Source organism: Neomonachus schauinslandi, chromosome 9, assembly GCF_002201575.2.
Source record: "Neomonachus schauinslandi chromosome 9, ASM220157v2, whole genome shotgun sequence".
NCBI classification, from domain to species: domain Eukaryota; kingdom Metazoa; phylum Chordata; class Mammalia; order Carnivora; family Phocidae; genus Neomonachus; species Neomonachus schauinslandi.
The window spans coordinates 83270787-83288855 of record NC_058411.1 but is presented as its reverse complement, the minus strand read 5'-3'; the positions used below and the strand labels follow the sequence as shown (position 1 = coordinate 83288855).

The 18069-nt window shown below is 41.7% G+C and overlaps 1 protein-coding gene across 9 annotated transcripts in view; it reads left to right on the top strand.

Moving 5' to 3' along the window:
• Nucleotides 1-18069, top strand: part of ZNF106 (zinc finger protein 106) — a 44833-nt gene that overhangs the window by 12974 nt on the left and 13790 nt on the right. For 2 of the 9 annotated variants that reach the window (XM_044918356.1, XM_021695634.2), the window contains 10 exons: nt 994-3174; nt 4383-5016; nt 6727-6796; nt 8148-8302; nt 8387-8447; nt 8927-9268; nt 12126-12888; nt 13244-13299; nt 13862-14007; nt 15352-15486. In XM_044918356.1, coding sequence (XP_044774291.1) covers nt 994-3174; nt 4383-5016; nt 6727-6796; nt 8148-8302; nt 8387-8447; nt 8927-9268; nt 12126-12888; nt 13244-13299; nt 13862-14007; nt 15352-15486 — 4543 coding nt within the window. Of the gene's footprint in view, nt 1-993; nt 3175-4382; nt 5017-6708; nt 6797-8147; nt 8303-8386; nt 8448-8926; nt 9269-12125; nt 12889-13243; nt 13300-13861; nt 14008-15351; nt 15487-18069 lie in introns of all 9 variants that reach the window. The other 7 variants (XM_044918359.1, XM_044918358.1, XM_044918357.1 and 4 more) reach the window with 6 other exon arrangements.

The window sequence follows — 18069 nt, the reverse complement described above, 5'->3', positions numbered from 1 at the left end:
CCTCCAGCCCGCAGAGCTCCTTGTAGCTTTATAAAAGCCTCCAGCCCACAGAGCTCCTTGTAGCTTTATAAAAGCCTCCAGCTCGCGGAGCTCCTTGTAGCTAGCCCTGATTGCGGGTGCTGCTTATTCGGTGTGTGCTATTTTACTCCTGTGTGTGATCTCACTTTCTCAGCTAGGCTGTAAGCCTTTCAGGAACGGGCACTGTACATAAAAGTTCTCTCTCACCACAGTCATTGGATGTGTGCCTGATAAAAGTGTTTATTAATGAAGGTGCTGATGCAAAGTGAAATCTTAGTGTTTAAAATAGTTTAAGAAACTGGGTTTTTGAGAAAGAACCTACAACTGGAAAAATCCACAGTATTAAGAGCCACTGAACTTAAGTTGTATTAACTATGATAGCTAGCCAAAGCTACAAAATATAATTGTGCTTTTCAAATAGGTGCATAATGTAAAAACAATAATTGGATGATAGGGACAAAAGTCCCGGAACTTGCTAAGAAAAATAGGAGCAGGAAAAGGTGGATAGTATAAATGTGTTAATTTTTAATATTTCTGAGGTGATAGCAGAATGAAGATATTGTTTACTGTCTAAATCAATTGTGAAATATAAGTTGAGCTATATTAAAGATAGGAAAGCAGCCACTATTAGAAATAAAAATAGACTCTAGGGCGCCTGGGTGGCTCAGTTGGTTAAGCGACTGCCTTCGGCTCAGGTCATGATCCTGGAGTCCCTGGATCGAGTCCCGCATCGGGCTCCCTGCTCAGCGGGGAGCCTGCTTCTCCCTCTGACCCTCCCCCCTCTCATGTGCTCTCTCTCTCTCTCATTCTCTCTGTCTCAGATAAATAAATAAAATCTTTAAAAAAAAAATAAAAATAGACTCTATTATATATTTTGAGTAACCGAGGAGATAGGTAGTGGGAAATTTGATGCACTCTGCCTGTGAAGCATGATAATTTCTTTAAATCTCTAATGGAAAACTGTTCTTCTTCCAGACAAGATGAACCTTCCAATAGCAGCCAAGAAATAAACTCTGATGACAGGCGACCCCAATGGAGACGAGAAGACCGAATCCCTTACCAAGACAGAGAGAGCTACAGTCAGCCAGCGTGGCATCATCGTGGACCTCCTCAGCGAGACTGGAAGTGGGAGAAAGATGGCTTTAATAATAACAGGAAAAACAACTTTGCACATTCTTTGAGGAATAACGGTGGACCAAGAGGATGTTCCGGGTGGCACAAGGGTGTTGCAGGAAGCTCCTCGACTTGGTTTCACAACCATAGCAATTCTGGAGGTGGTTGGCATTCAAAGAGTGGTGCAGTAGATTGGAATCCTAATGGTACAGGAAGGAATTCCAGTTGGCATTCTGAAGGAACAGGTGCCTTTTCCAGTTGGCATATGAACAGCAGTAACGGAAACTGGAAATCCAGTGTACGTAGTACAAATAGTTGGAATTACAGTGGCCCCGGAGACAAATTTCAACCAGGCAGAAACAGAAATTCTAACTGTCAGATGGACGACCTGACTATGCTGTGGAACAAGAAATCTAAGTCAAACAAATACAATCAAGAGAGATATAGTTGGCAGCGGCAAGAAAGTGACAAAGTTGGTACGGCTGCCACGTATAGAGGTCCTTCTGAAGGATTTACAGGTGATAAATTTCCTTCAGAGGGCTTACTTAACTTCAATTTTGAGCAGCTGGAAAGCAAAACTACTAAGCAGACAGATCCCATAGCTTCCAAAATGGGTGGGAAGAATGGCAGTGTAGTGAGGGACAAGCTCCATCGCTGGACTCCTTACCCTTCCCAGAAGACTCTGGATTTACAATCAGGAATGAAGGAGGTCACTGGTAACAAGTCAGAAATGATAGATAAGCCTTTCTTTGACTTCAGCTTGACAACCGCAGGAACACTAGAGCCCCAGATTGATGAAACAAATAATTCCCCAACGCTGAAAACACAGAAAGAAACACATGGTGGATCTCTTACTCACAAAGCCCCTTCTGACTGCACTGCTTCTTACGAGGCGGTGAGAGATTGTCCCGTTACAGAAAAGCACGAACAAGAGCTTCACTTAAGTAAGATGCCATCCTTAAAATCCCCACTCCTTCCAATTCCAGTCACCAAGTCAGTTCCTCAAAAGCCAGATTTAAAGAATCCCTCAAAAAACACCAAAACAAATTCTTTTTTTCCTGGAGAACACTCAAATCCCTTGAACAAACCTGCTATGGAAGACAGTCATGGGTCTCATGTAACCAAATTGCGAAGTTCATGTCCTCATGTTTTAAAAGGGAATAAAAGTACATTTGGCACTCAGAGAGAACCTGATGAGAATTTCAGCGATACATTACAAAAAGCCAAAGAGGTGCTACAGTGTCATGAATCATTGCAAAATCCACTTCTTGGCACTTCTAAAAGGACCAGGAACTTTGCAAAAGCAAGTAGGAATGTAGAAGAGTCTGAAAAAGGATCTTTGAAGATAGAGTTTCAGGTACACACATTAGAAGATGAAAGCGATGGGGAGCTCTCTGACACGGAAAAGCGAGGATCAAAAATTGGGACCCTGGGCTCTGCCACTACAGAAATGTTATCCTGCAGCACTCACCTCGCTGACGAGAAAGAGGGGGATGACCAAAACCTGAAAACATGTAGAAAACTCTCCACTAATGCATGTAATTCAACAGTTCATCAGAAAGAACCTGAGTTGCAGATGACCTCTGCGGCCAGTCCACCCTCTGGCTTACTGCTAGACTTGAAAACTTCTCTAGAAGATGCACAGGTGGATGACCCTGTTAAATCTCATGTATCTTACGAAACAGAAGGTTTTGAGAGCGCTAGCTTGGATGCAGAGCTTCAGAAAAACGATCTAGGTCAGTCCTCAGGCCCTCTTCTGCCTGAACTCAGTAAGCTTGGCTTTCCTGCCTCTCTCCAGAGAGATCTAACCCGGCACATTAGTTTGAAGAGCAAAACTGGAGCACACCTTCCCGAGCCAAATCTCAATAGTGCTCGCCGCATTCGCAATATTAGTGGTCATCGAAAGGGTGAGACAGAGAAGGAATCTGGGCTCAAGCCAACCCTTCGACAGATTCTAAATGCATCTCGGAGAAATGTCAACTGGGAACAAGTCATCCAGCAAGTAACCAAGAAAAAGCAAGAGCTAGGCAAAGGCTTGCCCAGGTGTGTACCTCTTTTTAGTATCCCATTTCTCTGTCTTTTAAACTTACCCTTTGACCCTGGTCAAGAGAATTCTGGTTAATTAAATGTTTGTAAGAAATATATGTTGTAGATGTCTGGTTTAAATAGCAAAGAGTGACTGCTACCCTATAACAAATGCAGTAGAGTGTTTCCTGACAGGGAATTTAGGTTGCAAAGAAGCACGTCAGCCTCTAAGAAATGAGACGGGGGGGCGCCTGGGTGGCTCAGATGGTTAAGCGTCTGCCTTCGGCTCAGGTCATGATCCCAGGGTCCTGGGATCGAGTCCCACATCCGGCTCCCTGCTGCTTGGGAGCCTGCTTCTCTGTCTCTCTCTCTCATGAATAAATAAATAAAATCTTTAAAAAAAAAAAAGAAAGAAATGAGACGGGGACGTAGAAAAAGATGATCAGAAATCCATCACTTTAGTTATAGGGGCCAGAAAGTGACAGCATGAAAAAGTGTATCTATAGATCTGTATCTACCTCTAGATCTTAATGAGCAGTACAGTTTTTAAGTGTCACTGCTCTTATTACATTTTACTCAGAACCTATAAATAGTTACCCTTCTGTATATACTCTGGGCATTGTATTCATGATCACAAAATACTTTCTCTTAAGTCCTTGTGTGGCATTTTGGCTCTTCATCTTAGGTTGAGGTGCTAAACTTTTCTGGATGGGAAAGCAGCATTCAACATAGGTTTGCTATGTGAAAATCAACCTGCTGTATTATAATTGTATGGCCCTTCAGGCTTAAATTTTTATTCTTGTTGAAATAGCATATTTATTGTGCACCCTTTTGCATCCCTTGAATATTGAGATTACAAAGTTCTTGTTCTTAGCCTCATGCCTGGCACTTGTGAATGCTCAGTAAATATTTTTGTTTGGTTGGTTTGGATTTGTGTGCTGTTTAAAAATTATTTGTTGTTGGTTTGGAAAAGCTCCATACTAATAAAACTCTCAATATTCACTTCCTCAAATGTATTCTCATAACTGTGCACAAATCTCTAATTTAGTACTTGTTACATGATAGTACTCACAGATGGTTATTTACTTTGTGTCTGGAATACTTACTAGACTGTGAGCTTCTTGAGGGCAGAAACCATCTTACTTATATTTGTAATCTCATTAAGTGGTGCCCCCTCTTCCCTACCCACGTCTGATTTATGGTTTTTTTCTTTGTTTTTTCTTAAGGTTTGGCATAGAAATGGTGCCTTTGGTTCAAAATGAACAAGAGGTCTTGGATTTGGATGGGGAGCCTGATCTGTCCAATCTAGAAGGATTCCAGTGGGAGGGTATTTCCATTTCTTCATCTCCTGGGTTGGCAAGGAAGCGAAGCCTTTCTGAGAGCAGTGTGATCATGGACAGGGCTCCTTCTGTGTATAGCTTCTTCAGTGAGGAAGGTACAGGCAAAGAAAATGAGCCCCAGCAGATTTTTTCACCTAGTAACTCATTGAGGGCTGCACAGAGTCAGACAACGACCCTGGGCCTTAAGCAGGAAGTGGCACCTCTGGCTGCCTCCCTAAGAACAGGTGAAAGGGCTGAAAATGTTGCTAGTCAAAGGCGACACAGTGCACAGTTGTCCGCTGACCGAACGATGCCTTTGATGCACTTGGCCAAAGACCTGAACAACCAGGAGAGTTCTACGCCATCTTCAGAGAACCAGAATACGCAGGAAAGTAATGGCGAAGGAAACTCTTTATCATCAAATACATCCCCAGCCCTCGGAATCTCCAGTCTGGCAGACGCAGCCACAGACAGTAGCTGCACCTCTGGTGCCGAACAAAACGACAGCCAGAGTGTCCGGAAGAAACGCAGAGCCACTGGGGTGAGTACGATTGCCCATGCTTGTTGTAGGACATTTCACGTGGTGACTTGGCTGTTGGAAGAAGGATGTAACTGTTTAATTGCTTCTGGGTAGCTGGGGTTCTGCTGCTTCCTACTCTGAAATAGGTTTGTGAGGCTCTTACTGTCATATTCTTATCCTCTTGGTTTCTTTCGCTGAGTAATTCTCCTAAGTTAGATGTAATTGAATATGAATGTACAGTACTAGGAAAATATGAAGTCATCTCTAAAACTAGTCTCCAAGCCAGTGATTCTTTGTATCACCTTACCAAGGAGTAAGACACATCTTTAGCTGTAACTCTATCTCTTTTCACCATGCATTCTGTACTGCTACTGAAGAAAGGCACTCTAGTGTTGCATTGGTAGGGCGTGAATGCTTGTTAGACCCAGGACTGCTGGGCTCAATGCTAAGGTAGTTTTAATACTACTGGAGTGCATCTATGTGAACATAGTCTTAGAAATATTTTTAGTCTCTGTTACTCAGTGTTTTGTACCTCAGTTACCCAGCTTGGCCCTTTCAGAATCCGTTCCTGCACTGACACCACTTCTCTTCTGGTATCTCTGTCGCTAATACTGCCTAGCCCTCTCAGGAACCCTTTCTGAAAAGAGAGAGTTGCTGGTAGTGATATAGTCTGGAATGTGACACTGTGAGAAAATGGGCTGTGTCCTTTATTTATTTATTTTTATTTTTAAATTTAATTTTTACTTTTTTCACCTTCCATTTTTTTATATTTGCTTTCCCCCCCCATTTTTTGATTTAAAATCAATTAATTAATATAATGTATTATTGGTTTCAGATGTAGAGGTCAGTGATTCATCAGTCTTATACAATACCCAGTGCTCATTACATCACGTGCCCTCCTTAATGGGGCTGTGTTCATTAATACTGAGGCAATAAAGCAGAGTAGTTAAGGGCTTGGCTTGTAGACCTGGGTTCAAATTCCAGCTTTGCTCCTTTGAGTTGGACACTGTAGTGGATATTGTTGGATGAAAGTTTGTCCTGTAACAAAGCTCATATCTAGGGGCTTGTCTCAAAGACTGTTCAGCTTTTTGTTGTAAAGGTTTTGTTGTGAAGATTTCCTAGTAAAGTAGAAACTATGCCACGGTGAAATCAGGTATATGCATTACTGGCTTTGTCCATACTTCTAACTATGCCTTCCTTTACCAACGTGAAATGCTTTGCCTTAGCCCCAGTGCTTCACCACCTCTAGGATGCTAGGAAGGTACTTGACCTCAAATTCTGTTCTGGGGTTTTTTTTGTTTGTTTTTTAAAGATTTTAATTTATTTAAGGGAGGGAGAGAGAGAGCGTGCACGAGCATGCACACGAGCATGCGCATGAGCAGGAGGGGCAGAGGGAGAAGGAGAGAGAATCTCAAGCAGACTCCATGCTGAGCTCGGAGCCCGATGCGGGGCTCAGTCTCACGACACTTGAGATCATGACCTGAGCTAAAACCTAGAGGTGGATGCCTAACTGACTGTGCCACCCAGGCGCCCCTGTTTTATTTTTTTAATCATATACATTCAATTGATGTTTGAGTTCATACCTTGTGCATGAGATTCCTAGTATCCTGTTAGAGATGGCAGCAATAGTGAAGAATAATGTACAGTGGTCTTAGAATTGATTCGGTTTTTCCCTTCCTGGGTAATGGCCTTTACACATTCAATATTACTCAGTTTTCTTTCTCTTCTCAGGATGGATCTTCTCCCGAACTCCCAAGTCTTGAGAGAAAAAACAAAAGAAGGAAAATTAAAGGAAAGAAAGGTATAGTGCAAAATATTCTGACAGAAAGAAATTGTTCTTATAGCAATTCAGCCTTTTTTACAACTGGACACAGAGTATTGCTTGTGGTTATCAAACACTGATCCCCCATTTATTCTTATTTTTTGACATTTTTGTTGTCTTGCTTAAGGGCATAGAAAAGTTTGATTTTTCTACCATATCCAGTGCAGCTATAGAAGAAATGTTTGATGCCACATAGACCCATAAGCTAAAGTTAATATGCATCTTGGACAAATTGAGTTCAGTATAAAGTCAGAAAGTCTCATTGGTCCTTTTCAGTGATGAAGAGGAATAGGCCATTTAGTAAAGATTTTGTCTCTGTTGGTTTTTTATAGCCATTTCTCTCAATTGCCATTTCTGAGGTATCTTTGTTGCTTCTCTTACTTGAATTGAGGGAAGTTGTTAGAGTCGCTCCCTCATGATACACTTCTATGATTCTTGCTTTCCACTGACTCTGAACCCTTTCTGGTGTAAGGGCTAGTGTGGGAAGTGATTGGATGAACCTTGGGGTGGTTGGATGTGATGGATAAGGTAAGTGTCGAGGATGACCCCAGTTTCTGGCTGAGGCATCTTTGGGGTGTTGGTATCATTTGTAGAGCTAGAAAACTCCATGAGAGGAACAAGTTGAGGGTAGAGGAAGATGAGGAGTTCCTTTTTGGATCCTTTGAGTTAAAGGATCTTGGAGATACCTCAGTAAAGATATCAAGGTAGTAGTTGGGTATGTGGATCTGGAGTTTAGGATAGAGATCTTGACTTACCGAATGGGAAAGAGACAAACATACATACACGTGGTAGGACATTTTATTTAAAGTAATTTAAATGTACTATTTTGAAGCTATATTTTCTTCAGGAAGTTTTTGTCTGACAAAGCGAACTATTTTATATTAACTAAGAGACTAAAAAAATACAGATTGGGAAGAGAGTGCAAGCCATTCACATCTGAGGCCTAATCTAAGCAAACACCATAGGTGAAGAGGGTGGTAGATAAAGGAAAAATGGGAAATGAAATGTACAGCAGTTGCTTTGCCTGGGACAAAGATTTCACTTGGAAGGGGAGTGGTGGAAGATGGTGACGAGGTAAGATGGGACCATGTGGCGACACACTTATACCTATGAGCTACCTCCATCTTACCAGTTCTCACTTCTCGTTTAGCTCTGACATCAGTCTTAACTTAACACATCAGTGATTTGCGAGATTTGATGAGTCTCCAGTTGCCCTGTTGGAGAGAAAATAAAGGCTTCTAGAGAACTGATGTAGTTCCACCTTCTGAGGAGCTGTATTATCAAGAATTGTCTCCCATATTAAACTGAGCCTTATGGTTTCTCTTGGCAGAACGTTCTCAGGTTGACCAGCTGCTGAATATTTCTTTAAGGGAGGAAGAACTGAGCAAATCATTGCAGTGCATGGATAACAACCTTCTGCAAGCCCGTGCAGCCCTGCAGACAGCATATGTTGAAGTTCAGAGGCTTCTTATGCTGAAGCAGCAGGTAACAGCGGACAGAACGTTTAATGAGAACGTGTCATCTCTAAAGTTGGACTTCAAAATGCTTAATCAATTACTTTATTTTTAGATAACTATGGAGATGAGTGCACTGAGGACCCACAGAATACAGATTCTACAGGGATTACAAGGTATTCAGGGAGCATCTGATGGATTGGATCCTCTGTAGCTTGTTTATTTCTTTGTTACCTATACAGGGGAATTGAAGTAATCATGAAGAGGTCATATGTTTTCTCTCCTGTCTCCTTGCTTTCATCCTTCTGTAGAAGAGCCTGTGAGACTGTAGGCCCCGAAAATGCTTAGCAACAGGGGCAGTATGTTACAGAAAGAGCCTTGGGTTCAGAATCAAAAGACCTGGGTTCAAATCTTGGCTCTTCCATTAGTAACTCTATGACTTTGGATAAGTCACTTAAAATTTAAAAATGGAATACTAATCCCTGTTCTGCCTGTGTCCTTGTTGGTCGTATAGATTTTATGACAACATATTTCGAAGAATTATCAGGGACTTCGGAATTCTCTTGTAATCTTTAAAAATACAAATTGGCTCTCAAATGAGTGACTTTTCAGAGAACACTTTTGCATTTGTACATACGTATGTTTCCCATTCTAGAAACATATGAACCTTCTGAGCGCCCAGACCAGGTTCCTTATAGCCTTCCACGAGAGCGAAGGAACAGTAGATCTCAGACATCTGCTGATGCCACCCTGCTGCCTACTCCCTTTTTCCCAGTTGTTCTGGAGCCTCCATCTTCCCACATGTCTCCATCATCCACTGGAGTCCCTCTCCAAGTAACCACGTCTCCTACTTTCCAAGCTCACGGCAGTGTTCCTGCTCCAGACTCTTCAATTCAGATTAAACAAGAACCCATGTCTCCTGAACACGACGAGAGTGTGACTGCTGTGTCACAAGGCTCTGCTGGCAATGTGTCCAAGGAATTACTGCAAGCTAATAGTATGTAAACCTTTCTGTGGGTTAGGGGCAGACTGGCAGCGGGTTTAGGGCAGTTTTAGGTCAGTGATGAAGTCATATTTGCCCCATTAAAACTAAAATTGATAGAATTAATTTTTCTTTAAGTTTCCTTCATTTAGGGAGGATTGTTTATTTTTGAGAGAGAGAGTATGTGCACTTGTGGTGGGGGAGGTGCAGAGGGAGAGAGAGAATCTTAAACAAGCTCCACGCCCAGGGCAGAGCCTGACACGGGGCTCGATCTGATAACTGTGAGATAAGTACTTGAGCCGAAATCAAGAGTTCTGAGCTACCCAGGCGCCCCTACGAGGATTATTTAAATATCAGTAACTTTTCCTCAATTTTCCCTAATCTAGGATTACTAAATTGACTTTGCATTAGCACCGAAAAGTTTCCATAATGAGGATTGGTGCAGAATGGTTTTTTTTTTTAAGATTTTTTATTTATTTATTTGGGAGAGAGAGAGAGAACATGAGAGGGGTAGGGTCAGAGGGAGAAGCAGACTCCCTGCTGAGCAGGGAGCCCGATGCGGGACTCGATTCCGGGACTCCAGGATCATGACCTGAGCCGAAGGCAGTCGCATAACCAACTGAGCCACCCAGGCGCCCCCAGGATTGTTTTTTTTGTGAGATAAGTGGAGTTGAAGTTACTCAGTCAACTTCCTAGATAAACTATATCCTCTGAATTTCTCAGCACTTAACTTTATCATTTAAAGGCAAGACAGGGGTGCCTGGGTGGCTCAGTTGGTTAAGCGACTGCCTTCAGCTCAGGTCATGATCCTGGAGTCCCGGGATCGAGTCCCACGTCGGGCTCCCTGCTCAGCAGGGAGTCTGCTTCTCCCTCTGACCTTCCCCCTCTCATGTGCGCTCTCTCTCTCTCTCTCATTCTCGCTCTCTCAAATAAATAAATAAATAAAATCTTTAAAAAAAAAAAATAAAGGCAAGACAGGTTTAATATAAGCCTAAGAGGCAGGTGCCCATGATGAAAGGCAGAGGACACTGGGGCTGGAATGATCAGTAGGAACTTGAGTGGTTTTGAGAAATAGCCAGTTTTTACTCTCTTCATAAAGTAACACTCACCTGGTTACCATTTGAGAATAACTTCTAAGCTGTTTTAAACCTTACCCAAAGTTTGTGTAACTGTAATGGTATAAACTGGCATTGTGTGGCCTAAACAAAAAAAGTCTGAAGAGGGGCGCCTCGGTGGCTCAGTCGTTGGGCGTCTGCCTTTGGCTTGGGTCATGATCCCAGAGTCCTGGGATCGAGCCCCGCATCGGGCTCCCTGCTCGGCAGGAAGCCTGCTTCTCCCTCTCCCACTCCCCCTGCTTGTGTTCCCTCTCTCACTGTCTCTCTCTGTCAAATAAATAAATAAAATCTTTAAAAAAAAAAAAAGTCTGAAGAATTACCCTAGGTTTTGCTACCTGTTGCAACACTAATCTAGGTATCTATCTCAAATGTATATTATCTTCCATCTTGAATTTTGTTGCTTTTCTGTGAATAGTATTCAATACTTTTTTAAAGACTGGTAAAGAAGTATTATAGTGACTTTTTAAGCTAATATTAGATTTCTTTCTCTGCAAAATAATTCGTGTTCACTGTAAAAAGATGGAAGACTGGGTGCCTGGGTGGCTCAGTCGGTAAGCATCTGCCTTTAGCTCAGGTCGTGATCCCAGGGTTCTGGGATCGAGTCCCGCATTGGGCTTCCTGCTCCGCGGGAAGCCTGCTTCTCCCTCTGCCTCTCTCTCTCTGTCTCTCATGAATAAATAAATAAAATCTTTAAAAATGTAGATGTTGTTTTGTTATATATTATTTCAGTCTTAAATTATAAATGTGTGTTTACCCATAGACTTTATACAAAGAGAAAATCATAGTCTGTTATATAACCTGACTTTTTTCCACTTGATACATCATGATCATTTTCCTGTGTCATAAAAATAATTCATCTGAAATATTTTAATTTTACTAGTTGAATAATACTTGAGAAGTTGCATTATATGGGTATGTTAATAATCTCCTTTGAATATTTGCTTTTTATCCTTTTTTTTTTTAGTATTCTGTATAACAGTACATTGTGTATGTCTTTGAGTATGTCTATGATTATTTTATCAGTTTAAATTCCTCCACATGAAATAACTAAGTCAAAGAAAATAGACATTTTTAAGTCAGCTGACTTTTTAACTACTCTTATGTAGCCAAACTGGATGATGTACCCATAATGGCATAGTGAAAACATCTAAGAAATAAAGGCAAAAGCACTTGAGCTGAGTAGATATTTATTTTTTTTTTTACTTTTTTTTTTTTTTAAAGATTTTATTTATTTATTCATGAGAGACAGAGAGAGAGAGAGAGAGAGAGAAGCAGGCTCCCAAGGAGCAGGGAGCCCGATGTGGGACTCGATCCCAGGACCCTGGGATCATGACCCGAGCCGAAGGCAGACGCTTAACCATCTGAGCCACCCAGGTGCCCCGAGCTGAGTAGATATTTAAATGTCTACCAAGAATAAAACCTGACGTTAAATATATGGACATGTCAAACAGGAAAGAAAGAAAAAAGATGGGTAGAAACAGTCTGTGCCCATAAAGAGCTTTTGTACAGCATAAGACACGCGTGTTATTTGTGAGATCAGTGCAGGGCCAAGTGTAGTAAGTGCTGTCACAGAAATTTCTGTAGGTTATGGGAAGCTGAGGGGTGAGATAACCACTTTAACAGTTGTAGCTTTTTCACATATCACTGAAAGGTCATTACTTGGTAGAGATTCGATCATTGATAAATAATGGCAGTTTGTGATGATAAACAGCAGACACAAAAGAAGATGCAATGATTTTTTTTTCTTCCCAATTCAGGAGAGAACAGTGACAGTTGTCCACTTTATCCAGTCATCACGGCAACGCTGTCCTTATCAGAGGTTACAGAAAGTTTCCATGAGCCTAGCGAAGAACTGAAGTTTTCCATGGAGCAAGGAAATACCAGCAACAGAGGAAATGCCCCCTCTTCCCAACCAGCTGATCTTCATGAAGAACTAGTCAAAGGCAACAGCGGGTCTGAGGCCTGTACCAGTTCCTTTCCAAGATTGTCGTTTGTTCCCGAAACCCCCTTAGAGAGGGACCCCCACTCTCCAGTGGACCAGCCTGAGCAGCAGGCAGAGTCTACCCTGACATCAGCTGAAACGCGGGGAAACAAGAAAAAGAAGAAACTTAGGAAGAAGAAAACGCTTCGGGCTGCTCATGTTCCCGAGAACAGTGACACTGAACAGGATGTATTTACTGCTAAACCTGTAAGGAAAGTAAAGACTGGAAAGTCAACTAAAGGGGGGAAGGTAACAACCTCCACCTGGGAAGATAGCAGAACTGGCCCGGAACAAGAGAGTGTCAGAGATGAGCCAGATAGTGACTCGTCTCTGGAAGTCCTAGAGATCCCTAACCCTCAGTTGGAAGTGGTGGCCATTGATTCTTCTGAATCTGGAGAGGAGAAACCAGACAGTCCATCTAAAAAGGATATTTGGAACTCCACAGAGCAAAACTCATTAGAAACTTCTCGTTCTGGTTGTGATGAAGTTAGCTCTACCAGTGAGATTGGCACTCGTTATAAAGATGGTATCCCTGTAAGGTGAGGATGTTGTGCTGGTCTGATCAGAACAGCTTTCACCATTATTCTTTTCATAAAAAATAGAACTTGTGGTTATGAATCAGTTTTTAAATGAATCAGATGTATAGAAAATCAGTAGAGATTATGGGTATGGAGGAATCAAACCTTGGCAATGGAGATTTTTCTGCTTCCTCATTTGTGTTGTAAATATTTACTGTACTTCTATTTCCTTTCATATAGAAATTTCAGATGGAAAAACTGATCTATCACTGCTGTGTTGCCCATTGTTTAGAACAATCCTTTGAGTCAGGAAAAATAAGTTTTATGGCCTGTCCTATTCACAGGTGCTAAAAAGACTTTTGTTATTATTTTGTAGTGTGGCAGAAACTCAGACTGTGATCTCCTCCATAAAAGGCTCAAAGAACTCTTCAGGTATTGGTTATTCAGCTTCATTTAAATTAACCACAGAAAAAAAGGCTTATAAATAGTAGAGCCAGGGTTTAAGTAAGCCTATAGAATGGGGTGAGGTGGGGTGATTGTCACCAGAAGGATTGCTTTGAACAGCAATTATGGTATCTGTAAATCCTAAATCCTGCCTTTTTAGTTTCTTATTCTCATCTGTCTTAGCTGTTCAACTAATGAGTATTAAGGTTTCATTGCCTCCCAGGGTTTTTGCTTTGAGAAGGAACTGCTTAAAGAATAATGCCTTATTCAACAGAAGAACTGGCAGCAGAAGAGAGGATGTGGAGAGCGATTTGGTACTTTCCAGGTTCACTCAAAAAATAAGTATCTTTTTTCCTACATGGAAGCCTCCTCTGCCTTCTCTTGTTATAAAGTCTTCATAATGAAGATCATTAATGAAAGATGTGTTTTGCTAGGGGAACAAGGTTTTAAGGAGAATCCAGGGACCACTATATTATGTAATGGTTTTAAATTTTGAGTATCTTTTCAGACAAAAGCAGACAGGTCTCTGAAACATATTCTTGTTTTCCAGAAATATCTTCCGAGCCAGGAGATGATGATGAGCCCACAGAAGGGAGCTTTGAGGGGCACCAAGCCGCAGTGAATGCAATTCAGATATTTGGGAACTTACTGTACACCTGTTCAGCAGATAAAACTGTCCGAGCTTATAATCTGGTGGTGAGTTGATAACTCAATTGGAATGTTTTTGCAGGGTTTAGGAACTCCATTTTACACTCTCTTAAACAATAGGGATCTATTTGCTGTCCAGAGATGAGGTGAGTTTTAGACTAACCGTAGATGAGGTTGATGCAGTGGCTTAGAGGGTCACTGGGGACTTAGCTTCTTTCTGTCTCTCCATTCTGCTTTCTCTGGTGTCACCTCTTCCTAAAGCTAGTTCTGCTCACAGATTTTGGAAGCCCTTGGGGTTTCTTTTTCCTCCCATCGCCATAAAAATGGGTCCTGTGCTTGACCGTGAACAACCACTTAGCAAAGGGAGATGAGATGACAGCAGTGGGCTTGGCCAGTCAGGTTCTAGTCCTGGCGTTGATGAGGTCAGTCCCATAGCTGCTACACAATAGGGTAGAATGAATGTCGGGGAAGTACTGGAGGAGGCATTTTTCCTCACAGTTCATTAATTGTCCCAAGTTACCAAGGAGAGCAACAGTGTTCTAGTTCCTCACACTTAGTGTAATCTGATGCTCGTTAGTCTCAATTTTCATAGAACGAGTTTTGATTTTGGTGTATGTCAAACTGATTTTGCTAATCAACAGTGATAGCCAAGAAACTTTAGGAACACTCTGTTGTCTGAACAAACACCATGAAAGTATTTGAAATTACTGAAGTCTTGAAAGTCAAAAGGTTAGATGAGGGACCATGAAAATGTGTTCGCTCTAGGCAACAGGTGTCTAGGAAGGAAGCAGTGGTACCAGGAAGTAGGAGTGTAACATTTGGGGGATTGGCTCTAACTCTGAATTGCAAGATACATGTATATATGTATGCACATTCTAAGTGGATCTCCATATGTGCACGAAGATAACATGTAGGACGCTCCCTTGTGAAACCGCCCCTAGACCACTACGGCCCGCCATGGCATGTGACACATCTCTGAATATCGTGGAACATCCATACTTACTGATGAGATGCAGGAACTTATCTGGGAAATTAGCTACAGTTTGGATTTGTCAGATCTTTGTTACAGTTTGGATTTGTCAGATCTTTGTTCTTATGTTGGAGATCCTTGCTAGGCATTAATTAAAATTCTGATCTATCTTACAGCAGATTGCCCTAAGTATTTTTGGTATGGCTCAGCTAACATAGAGTTGGAGGTACTTAGTTCATGTGACTGTTGACTGGGCATTTAGTGAGCAGATACTGAGCACCTTTTGTATACCAGGCACTAGCTGAGGCACTGAGGATACAGCAGCAAACTGTATGTTTCAGCATTTTTGTTGTTGTTGAGGAACTGTGTTACCTAATCCTCGTGTATCCACAAGTAATGATCTGATATGTGCTTAACTTCAGAGTCGCCAGTGCATTGGTGTGTTCGAGGGGCACACCTCCAAAGTGAACTGCCTCCTGGTTACACAAACCTCTGGGAAGAATGCTGCCCTTTACACTGGTTCCAGTGACCATACCATTCGCTGCTATAATGTCAAGGTAAGTGAGTCCAGAGAAATCAGAAGTGATCATATGAAGCTGCTTTGGCTGTATTTACTGTGTAGAGTGGAGACACTGAGACAGATGCTTCATTCTGCCCACTTGATTATGCTTTGAGCCTATTTTAGTAGCATACCTCAAAGATACTACAGGTTGGGTTCCAGACCATTGCAGTAAGGTGTGAACATCACAATAAAACTAGTCAAATGAAGTTTTTGGTTTCCTAGTGAACATAAAAGTGATGCTATACACTGTTCGGTTAGGTGTGCAGTGGCATTGTATCTAAAAAAAACTATGTGCCTTAATAAAGAAATACTTTTTTCTCTTCTCCACAGAGAGGGAAAAAAGGAAGGAAAAAAAAGAGAATGAATACTTTATTGCTAATCAAATGCTAACCCTCATCTGAGTTTTCAGCAGTCTGTAGTCTTCTTGCTGGTGGAAGGTCCCACCTCAGTGTTGATGGCCACTGACTGATGTGGGCTTGGTTGTTGAGGCCTCTGGGGTGGCTGCAGCAATTTCTTTTTTTTTAAAGATTTTATTTATTTGAGAGAGAGAGAGAGAGAGCACATGAGAGGGGGGAGGGTCAGAGGGAGAAGCAGACCCCCCGCCGAGCAGGGAGCCCGATGCGGGACTTGATCCTGGCATTCCAGGATCATGACCTGAGCCAAAGGCAGTTGCTTAAGCAACTGAGCCACCCAGGCGCCCGGCAATTTCTTAAAATAAGTCCACAGTGAAGTGTGCCTCCATGATCGACTCTTCCTTTCAGGAACCATTTCTCTGTAGCTTGCAGTGCTATTGATAGCATTCTACCCCCAGTGGAACTTCTTCCAAAACTGGAGTCCATCCTCTCAAACCTTGCTGCTGCTTTATCAACTAAGTTTATGGAATATTCTAAACCCTTTGTTGTCATTTCAACAGTCGTCACAGCATCTTCACCAGGAGTAGATTCCATCTCAGGAAACCACTTTCTTTGCTCTTCCGTAAGAAGCAACTCATCATCCAGTACAGTTTTATCCTGAGATGGCAAGCAAGTCAGTCACGGCTTCAGGCCCCGCTTCTCATTCTGGTTCTCTTGCTATTCCCACCACATCTGCAGTGACTTCCTCCACTGAAGCCTTGCACCCCTCAAAGTCATCGTTGAGGGCTGGAATCAGCTTCTTCCAAACCCCCTTTTACATTGATATTTTGACTTCTTCCCTTAATGGCATCTTTAGAATGGCAAATCCTTTCCAGAAAGTTTGCAGTTTACTTTGCTGAGATCCATCAGAGGAATCACTGTCACAGCAGCTATGGTCTTGTGAAATGTATTTCTTAAAAAATAGGACTTGGAAGTCGAAATGACTCCTCGATTCATGGGCTGCAGACGGATGTTAGCAAGTATGAAAACAACATTAATCTTGTACATCTCCATTAGATTTCTTGGGTGACTAGGTGCTTGTCAGCGAGCATTCATATTTTAAAAGGAATCTTTTTTTCTTTTTTATTACAGTATATATCTGATTCCTCTATAAAAACTACAAAAAGCTCTCACATGGCTTAACCAGAGGCAACTTGAATTTTAACATTTGGGCATATTTACTGTCTTTCTATTTCACAATTTTATACATGGCATTTATATTTATAATTTTATGGAACAGAATTGACTAATTTTGGAGACTGGCTCTTTATAAAAGAAGGTTGGGGAAAGAGGTCAAAAGCTTTGACAGCCTACAGCTTTTATCATCCTACCCACAGCTTGTCTCATTCTATCCAGTTTTAACCATCTTGATTTTATCATCTGTTTCCAATCCTGTTTAAAAGCTACACTTGGGCCTTTAGTTGCTTAGTGTCATTCATTAACAAATCTTGAGAGCTCACCATCTTACTGGGAACAGGGCCAGGTTACCTAGGTAACTAGAATTGCTAGTATAACCCAGTTCTGGAAATTCATGGAAATCATTTCTTGAAGGTGAGATCAAATAGTACTTATTTAACCTGGATATTACTAAAGAAATTTTTTAAAATGCATATTCCAGAGCCTACCGAATTACAATCTCAGGGGTTGAGGATGAAGCTTGGGGTTATATATAAATTTTTTTTGTTTTTGTTTTTAAGATTTTTTACTTATTTGACCAAGAGAGACACAACGAGAGAGGGAACACAAGCAGGGGGAGTGGGAGAGGGAGAAGCAGGCTTCCTGCCAAGTAGGGAGCTGGATGTCGGCCTCAATCCCAGGACCCTGGGACCATGACCTGAGCCGAAGGCAGACACTTAACAGCTGAGCCACCCAGGCACCCCAAAGGGTTCTGTATATTTTAAAAGCTTCTCAGCTAATTATGGATCAGCCAACCGAGCACTGGTTTGAAGGAGGCATTTGGGAACTATTGAAATAGAGAATCAATTACAGGAAAGCACATACATGATTAATGCAAGTATCAAATATACAACTGTAACCTTTATTTTCCTTTTTAGATGTCAAATGCAGCTTTACCTTTGGCTACTTAATTTAAAAGTTTAAGACCCAATTCTTAGTGCCCTTCAAATAATTTCTGCATTCCAAATTAGGAACACGAGGGACATTATTAGAGTCAATATTTGTTTAGA